Consider the following 10,000-nt stretch of genomic DNA (forward strand, 5'->3'; position numbering starts at 1 on the left):
GAGAGAGATACAGAGAGAGATATACAGAGAGATACAGAGAGATACAGAGAGAGATACAGAGAGCGAGATACAGAGAGAGATACAGAGAGAGAGATACAGAGAGAGATACAAAGAAAGATACAGAGAGAGATACAGAGAGAGAGATACAGAGAGAGCGATACAGAGAGAGAGACAGATACACAGAGAGATACAGAGAGAGATACAGAGAGAGAGATACAGAGAGAGAGATACAGAGAGAGCGATACAGAGAGAGATACAAAGAAAGATACAGAGAGAGAGATACAGAGAGAGACAGATACACAGAGAGATACAGAGAGAGATACAGAGAGAGATACAGAGAGAGATATACAGAGAGAGATATACAGAGAGAGATACAGAGAGAAAGATACAGAGAGAGAGACAGATACACAGAGAGATACAGAGAGAGAGATACAGAGAGAGAGAGATACAGAGAGAGATATACAGAGAGAGATACAGAGAGAGATACAGAGAGATATACAGAGAGAGATACAGAGAGATATACAGAGAGAGATATACAGAGAGAGATACAGAGAGAGATACAGGGAGAGATACAGAGAGAGAGACAAAGAAAGATACAGAGAGAGTTACAGAGAGACAGATACAGAGAGAGATACAGAGAGAGATACAGAGAGAGATACAGAGAGAGATACAGAGAGAGACAGATACACAGAGAGATACAGAGAGAGATATACAGAGAGAGATATACAGAGAGAGATACAGAGAGAGAGATACAGAGAGAGATACAGAGAGAGAGATACAGAGAGAGAGATACAGAGAGAGATACAGAGAGAGATACAGAGAGATATACAGAGAGAGAGAGATATACAGAGAGAGATATACAGAGAGAGATACAGAGAGAGATACAGAGAGAGAGACAAAGAAAGATACAGAGAGAGTTACAGAGAGACAGATACAGAGAGAGATACAGAGAGAGATACAGAGAGAGATACAGAGAGAGATACAGAGAGAGATACAGAGAGAGAGATAGAGAGAGAGATACAGAGAGCGAGATACAGAGAGAGAGATACAGAGAGAGAGATACAGAGAGAGATACAGAGAGAGAGATACAGAGAGATACAGAGAGAGATACAAAGAAAGATACAGAGAGAGATACAGAGAGAGAGAGATACAGAGAGAGAGAGAGAGATACAATGGACAGCCACTTACAGGCGACCTGTACTTCAGTGCTGCTCTGCATGATGGCTCCTACTCTGTTCCTGACGATGCATCTGTAGAAACCAGCATGGGAGCGGTCCAGAGACGGGATCAGGTACCTAACGGATGGACACACACATAAACATACACACACACACACACACACACACACACACACACACACACACACACACACACACACACATAAACATACACACACACATGAACATACAAGTAAGTAAGTAGTAAGTAACTGAAGTAAATAACTACTAGTAACTGAAGTAAGTAACGGAAGTAAGTAACTGAAGTAAGTAACTACTAGTAACTGAAGAAAGTAACTGAAGTAAATAACTCACGAGCCAACATACATCTTCCGGCGCCGACAGAGATGGCCGCCTCGCTTCGCGTTCCTAGGACACTATGCAGTTTTTTGTTTTTTTACGTGTTATTTCTTACATTAGTACCCCAGGTCATCTTAGGTTTCATTACATACAGTCGAGAAGAACTACTGAATATAAGATCAGCGTCAACTCACCATCAGTACAACCAAGAATATGTTTTTCGCGACGCGGATCCTGTGTTCTGCCTTACAAACAGGACAACGGAGTGGATTCCATGCAGCGACCCAAAAAAACGACTCCGAAAAAGAGGGAAACGAGGCGGTCTTCTGGTCAGACTCCGGAGACGGGCACACCGTGCACCCCTCCCTAGCATTCTTCTTGCCAATGTCCAGTCTCTTGACAACAAGGTTGATGAAATCCGAGCAAGGGTAGCATTCCAGAGGGAAATCAGAGACTGTAACGTTCTATGCTTCACGGAAACATGGCTCACTGGAGAGACGCTATCCGAGGTGGTGCAGCCAACGGGTTTCTCCACGCATTGCGCCGACAGAAACAAACATCTTTCTGGTAAGAAGAGGGGCGGGGGCGTATGCCTTATGACTAACGTGACATGGTGTGATGAAAGAAACATACATGAACTCAAATCCTTCTGTTCACCTGATTTAGAATTCCTCACAATCAAATGTAGACCGCATTATCTACCAAGAGAATTCTCTTCGATTATAATCACAGCCGTATATACCCCCCCCCAAGCAGACACATCGATGGCTCTGAACGAACTTTATTTAACTCTCTGCAAACTGGAAACGATTTATCCGGAGGCTGCATTCATTGTAGCTGGGGATTTTAACAAGGCTAATCTGAAAACAAGACTCCCTAAATTTTATCAGCATATCGATTGCGCAACCAGGGGTGGAAAGACCTTGGATCATTGTTACTCTAACTTCCGAGACGCATATAAGGCCCTGCCCTGCCCCCCTTTCGGAAAAGCTGAACACGACTCCATTTTGTTAATCCCTGCCTACAGACAGAAACTAAAACAAGAAGCTCCCACACTGAGGTCTGTTCAACGCTGGTCTGACCAAGCTGACTCCACACTCCAAGACTGCTTCCATCACGTGGACTGGGAGATGTTTCGTATTGCGTCAGACAACAACATTGACGAATACGCTGATTCGGTGTGCGAGTTCATTAGAACGTGCGTTGAAGATGTCGTTCCCATAGCAACGATTAAAACATTCCCTAACCAGAAACCGTGGATTGATGGCAGCATTCGTGTGAAACTAAAAGCGCGAACCACTGCTTTTAATCAGGGCAAGGTGTCTGGTGACATGACTGAATACAAACAGTGCAGCTATTCCGTCCGCAAGGCTATTAAACAAGCTAAGCGTCAGTACAGAGACAAAGTAGAATCTCAACTCAACGGCTCAGACACAAGAGACATGTGGCAGGGTCTACAGTCAATCACGGACTACAGGAAGAAATCCAGCCCAGTCACGGACCAGGATGTCTTGCTCCCAGGCAGACTAAATAACTTTTTTGCCCGCTTTGAGGACAATACAGTGCCACTGACACGGCCTACAATGAAAACATGTGGTCTCTCCTTCACTGCAGCCGAGGTGAGTAAGACATTTAAACGTGTTAACCCTCGCAAGGCTGCAGGCCCAGACGGCATCCCCAGCCGCGCCCTCAGAGCATGCGCAGACCAGCTGGCCGGTGTGTTTACGGACATATTCAATCAATCCCTATACCAGTCTGCTGTTCCCACATGCTTCAAGAGGGCCACCATTGTTCCTGTTCCCAAGAAAGCTAAGGTATCTGAGCTAAACGACTACCGCCCCGTAGCACTCACATCCGTCATCATGAAGTGCTTTGAGAGACTAGTCAAGGACCATATCACCTCCACCCTACCTGACACCCTAGACCCACTCTAATTTGCTTACCGCCCAAATAGGTCCACAGACGATGCAATCTCAACCACACTGCACACTGCCCTAACCCATCTGGACAAGAGGAATACCTATGTGAGAATGCTGTTCATCGACTACAGCTCGGCATTCAACACCATAGTACCCTCCAAGCTCGTCATCAAGCTCGAGACCCTGGGTCTCGACCCCGCCCTGTGCAACTGGGTACTGGACTTCCTGACGGGCCGCCCCCAGGTGGTGAGGGTAGGCAACAACATCTCCTCCCCGCTGATCCTCAACACTGGGGCCCCACAAGGGTGCGTTGTGAGCCCTCTCCTGTACTCCCTGTTCACCCACAACTGCGTGGCCACGCACGCCTCCAACTCAATCATCAAGTTTGCGGACGGCACAACAGTGGTAGGCTTGATTACCAACAACGACGAGACGGCCTACAAGGAGGAGGTGAGGGCCCTCGGAGTGTGGTGTCAGGAAAATAACCTCACACTCAACATCAACAAAACTAAGGAGATGATTGTGGACTTCAGGAAACAGCAGAGGGAACACCCCCCTATCCACATCGATGGAACAGTAGTGGAGAGGGTAGCAAGTTTTAAGTTCCTCGGCATACACATCACAGACAAGCTGAATTGGTCCACTCACACAGACAGCATCGTGAAGAAGGCGCAGCAGCGCCTCTTCAACCTCAGGAGGCTGAAGAAATTCGGCTTGTCACCAAAAGCACTCACAAACTTCTACAGATGCACAATCGAGAGCATCCTGGCGGGCTGTATCACCGCCTGGTACGGCAACTGCTCCGCCCTCAACCGTAAGGCTCTCCAGAGGGTAGTGAGGTCTGCACAACGCATCACCGGGGGCAAACTACCTGCCCTCCAGGACACCTACACCACCCGATGTTACAGGAAGGCCATAAAGATCATCAAGGACATCAACCACCCGAGCCACTGCCTGTTCACCCCGCTATCATCCAGAAGGTGAGGTCAGTACAGGTGCATCAAAGCTGGGACCGAGAGACTGAAAAACAGCTTCTATCTCAAGGCCATCAGACTGTTAAACAGCCACCACTAACATTGAGTGGCTGCTGCCAACACACTGACACTGACACTGACTCAACTCCAGCCACTTTAATAATGGGAATTGATGGGAAATGATGTAAATATATCACTAGCCACTTTAAACAATGCTACCTTATATAATGTTTACATACCCTACATTATTCATCTCATATGCATACGTATATACTGTACTCTATATCATCGACTGCATCCTTATGTAATACATGTATCACTAGCCACTTTAACTATGCCACTTTGTTTACATACTCATCTCATATGTATATACTGTACTCGATATCAGCTACTGTATCTTGCCTATGCTGCTCTGTACCATCACTCATTCATATATCCTTATGTACATATTCTTTATCCCCTTACACTGTGTATAAGACAGTAGTTTTGGAATTGTTAGTTAGATTACTTGTTGGTTATTACTGCATTGTCGGAACTAGAAGCAGAAGCATTTCGCTACACTCGCATTAACATCTGCTAACCATGTGTATGTGACAAATAAATCTGATTTGATTTGATTTGATTTAAGTAACTACTAGTAACTGAAGTAAGTAACTGAAGTAAGTAATCATCATATTTTTTTTTTTACATGCGCATAAGTAATATGTTTTGTCCATTTTCAATATGATTTCATAGGAAGTCAAAAGTCAAAAGTCAAAAATGTCAAAATTTTGTAAAAAACTTCACACGCCCTTAAAAAAGTGCTTTCTGGACCGTTGCTCCCTTCCAACGCTCGTTGTGTTGACTTCATCATGTCCATTTTGTGATGTTTTTTCACTGTTGAATCATATTGCAAGTGCACGTGCATTTGCAATATGGTTCAATGGGCATTTACCATATGAAATTTGACATGCTCAAAAACGCAAAATTGACTGGCCTGATGAACACAGGATGGCCGAGCAGTGATAGTTGTTCCTTTCCATCACTCGTTGTGTTGATTTCATCATGTCCATTTGGTGATGTTTTTTCACTATACAATCATATTGCAAGTGCACGTGCATTTGCAATATGGTTCAATGGGCATTTACCCTATGAAATTTGACAGGCTAAAAAATGCAAAATTGACTGGCCTGATGAACACAGGATGGCCGAGCAGTGATAGTTGTACCTTTCCATCACTCGTTGTGTTGATTTCATCATGTCCATTTGGTGTTGTTTTTTCACTATACAATCATATTGCAAGTGCACGTGCATTTGCAATATGGTTCAATGGGCATTTACCATATGAAATTTGACATGCTCAAAAATCCTGCAGAAATGCAAAATTGACTGGCCAGATGAACTCGGGATGGCCTGGCAGTGATAGTTGCTCCTTTCCATCGCTCGTTGTGTTGACTTCATCATGTCCATTTGGTGATGTTTTTTCACTGTTGAATCATATTGCAAGTGCACGTGCATTTGCAATATGTTTCAATGGGCATGTACCATCACGAATTTGGCATGGTCAAAAATCCTGCAGAAATGCAAAATTGACTGGCCTGATGAACACAGGATGGCCGGGCAGTGACAGTTGTTCCTTTCCATCACTCGTTGTGTTGATTTCATCTTGTCCATTTGGTGATGTTTTTTCACTATAGAATCATATTGCAAATGCACATGCATTGTTGTGCAACTGGTACCCAAAAATAAAAATATGGTTGTAAATGCATTTACCGGGACTCCTATTGTCCATGCCCGCTATGGGAGTACCCTACTACGGCCCTCTATCCATGGGGGCCATCCTGAGTGCTTTATGGACTGTTTAAAATAGGCACCTGGTAACCCAAAAATAAAAATATGGTTGTAAAATGCATTTTCCGGTAATTCTGATATTAATGCCCGCTATGGGAACACAGGATGGCCGGGCAGTGATAGTTGTTCCTTTCCATCACTCGTTGTGTTTATTTCATCATGTCCATTTGGTGATGTTTTTTCACTGTTGAATCATATTGCAAATGCACGTGCATTGTTGTGCAACTGGTAACCCAAAAATAAAAATATGGTTGTCAATGCATTTACCGGGACTCCTATTGTCCATGCCCACTATCGGAGTACCCTACTACGGCCCTCTATCCATGGGGGCCGCCCGGAGTGCTTTATGGACTGTTTAAAATAGGCACCTGGTAACCCAAAAATAAAAATATGGTTGTAAAATGCATTTTCCGGTCATTCTGATATTAATGCCCGCTATGGGAACACAGGATGGCCGGGCAGTGATAGTTGTTCCTTTCCATCACTCGTTGTGTTGATTTCATCATGTCCATTTGGTGATGTTTTTTCACTGTTGAATCATATTGCAAGTGCACGTGCATTTGCAATATGTTTCAATGGGCATGTACCATCACAAATTTGTCATGCTATAAAAATCCTGCAGGAATGTGAAATTGACTGGCCCGATGAACTCGGGATGGCTGGGCAGTGATTCTGGTTCATCTCAATCGCTCGTTAGGGTTGATTTCAGTATGTCCATTTGGTGATGTTTTTTCACTGTAGAATCATATTGCAAATGCACGTCTATTGTTGTGCAACTGGTAACCCAAAAATAAAAATAAGGTGATTTCATTATTTCCATTTGTTTATGTTTTCTTACTTTTGCAAAGTCACTGTGCATTTGCAATATGGTTCAATGGGCAGGTACCATCACGAATTTGTCATGCTATAAAAATCCTGCAGGAATGTGAAATTGATTGGCCCGATGAACTCGGGATGGCTGGGCAGTGATTCTGGTTCATCTCAATCGCTCGTTAGGGTTGATTTCAGAATGTCACTTTGGTGATGGTACCTCACTGTTTAAACATTTTGCAAATGGACAAGAGTCACCAGCAAGTCACCGTCCATTAGTCAATTAGATATCATTCTGACACCAAACTGATACAAACTGACACCAAACCCACTTTTTCCAACTCGTTTAGTAGCCAACTATCACATACTTCAGAGCTGGCCCAAAATTCACAACGCCTTCGGTTCAAACCATAGAAAAACCATAAAACACGTAGTTACGTTCTAGCTGCGGGTCCATTTCTTATGTTATGTGTAGGCCTAGCTGAGGCGACCCCGAATCCCAAGTTTCGGCTTGATCGGTCATTTGGTGTCCGAGCAAAACCCTAATTGGTGCTGAAAATCCACTTTTTTCCATGACTTGCTACGGGGTCCTTGAATGAGCTATCGGACAGAAACGTTGGGGTCCGTCTCTATGGGCCTAGACGGTCGCAATGCACCTAGTCTTGTGTCTCTGAGACTTTTCTAAATGTCGTCATTTTCGTAATGGTCAAAATGAATTGAAGTCATTGCAAATGTACGAGGCTGTTTCTCGGTCCGAGAACCTTCTAGAGCGATGTAATTCACCACGCACTATCAATCTGAGGTCTAGAACAGGATTCTAAAGTTTCGGAACTCTAGGTCTGACGGTTCTTTTTTAGCTTGAACAAAGCTAACTATTGCAGTCACTGTCTGTCTCTACGCACCCCAATACGTCCCTCCATCCAAGTTGTGTTTTAGTGTGATTTATTTTTCCTTTGAAATTTTATGGGAACAATGACTGATTTACAGTTCATGGGGGTTGCCTAATCACATATATGAAGTTTGGGAAGGATCTGACTTTTATAACCCCTCGAAACAGCCCCTGAGACACCAATTATGGCACTTACGGTTGGCACAGGAAGCTATAAATCAACACATATCCTCATTGGGGTATGCTTTTATAGAATCCTGAGTTTTAAGTCTTTACGTTAAAAACTGAGTTATTTACGGAGGGTTTAGTGAGTGTGTGTTATTTCAGAAAATCATAGAAAATCACAGAAATCTCGCAGAGCTCCGCAGCACACTTTAAAAGGATTCGTAAGAACACCCTGCAACTGGATCTGTAACCGTTGAAAAAAAAAAAACACCTATCCGTGAACATCACCAATCTGTCATTGTACGATTTCTCTCAAATGGCTGGTTCTTTTTTTATTGACACCGGAGGCTCCTTGACTTTGACATGAAGTGGAAAAATAATTTCTCTATTTTCATTTTGGACCTTTAATCCCAGATAAATGGCCATAACTCAAAAACCGTTGAGGCCTAGACGACATCTTGTTTGGGGCCAACTGCCCATTATGCCAAACCTACGCTCACCGAGTTTCGGCTTCAAAATATTTTCCGTTTTCGAGATAAGGCCCCGTCGTGAATCGTGATGTTTTGTCCAATAGCAATATGATTGCTTATGCCCCCCTGTGGGATATTCCGGGACAGTGGAAAAATGACCAAAATCTTATTATTTTTGTAAAACGGAAACCGAATGTCTGACAAAGTTAATTTAATGACTTCCCGGTAGGTCCGGCCCTGCCGCTCGGCCCGACGCCGTCCGCGAATTTTACAAACGTTTTCGGACGTCTAGTAAGGGACCGTACATTTGCAATATGGACTTTCTCACTAACCATACGGCAACTGCCGAAATCTTCCCTTAAGGTATGTAAGTAACTGGAGTAAGTAACTACTAGTAACTGTAGTAAGTCATCAAAAGGAGGACCTTTTTACTGAAGAATATGTTTGTTTTCTATGATTGTGTTTTGCTTTTCATGTATTGATGTGAATAGTGATGTGAATTGTGATGTGAATAGTGATGTGAATAGTGATGTGGACATTGATGTGAATAGGGATGTGGACATTGATGTGAATCGGGATGTGGACATTGATGTGAATAGTGATGTGGACATTGATGTGAATAGTGATGTGGACATTGATGTGAATAGTGATGTGGACATTGATGTGAATAGTGATGTGAATAGTGATGTGGACAGTGATGTGAATAGTGATGTGAACATTGATGTGAATAGGGATGTGAATAGTGATGTGGACATTGATGTGAATCGTGATGTGGACATTGATGTGAATCGTGATGTGGACATTGATGTGAATAGAGATGTGGACATTGATGTGAATAGTGATGTGGACATTGATGTGAATAGTGATGTGGACATTGATGTGAATAGTGATGTGAATAGTGATGTGGACATTGATGTGAATAGTGATGTGGGCATTGATGTGAATAGTGATGTGGACATTGATGTGAATAGTGATGTGGACATTGATGTGAATAGTGATGTGAATAGTGATGTGGACATTGATGTGAATAGTGATGTGAATAGTGATGTGGACATTGATGTGAATAGTGATGTGAATAGTGATGTGGACATTGGTGTGAATAGGGATGTGGACATTGATGTGAATCGTGATGTGGACATTGATGTGAATAGTGATGTGGACATTGATGTGAATAGTGATGTGGACATTGATGTGAATAGTGATGTGAATAGTGATGTGGACATTGATGTGAATAGTGATGTGGACATTGATGTGAATAGGGATGTGAATAGTGATGTGGACATTGATGTGAATCGTGATGTGGACATTGATGTGAATCGTGATGTGGACATTGATGTGAATAGAGATGTGGACATTGATGTGAATAGTGATGTGGACATTGATGTGAATAGTGATGTGGACATTGATGTGAATAGTGATGTGAATA

General features: G+C 43.1%; 1 protein-coding gene across 1 annotated transcript in view; it reads right to left on the reverse strand.

Annotated features, from left to right (window-relative positions):
* The window catches only part of LOC121844962 (protein sidekick-2-like), a 48,417-nt gene that overhangs the window by 16,536 nt on the left and 21,881 nt on the right, over positions 1-10,000 (reverse strand). The window contains exon 2 of the mRNA XM_042315505.1: positions 1,189-1,295. Within this exon, the coding sequence (XP_042171439.1) occupies positions 1,189-1,295 (107 nt within the window). The remainder of the gene's footprint in view (positions 1-1,188; positions 1,296-10,000) is intronic.

Source organism: Oncorhynchus tshawytscha, unplaced genomic scaffold (assembly GCF_018296145.1).
Source record: "Oncorhynchus tshawytscha isolate Ot180627B unplaced genomic scaffold, Otsh_v2.0 Un_contig_3002_pilon_pilon, whole genome shotgun sequence".
Lineage (NCBI taxonomy): Eukaryota > Metazoa > Chordata > Actinopteri > Salmoniformes > Salmonidae > Oncorhynchus > Oncorhynchus tshawytscha.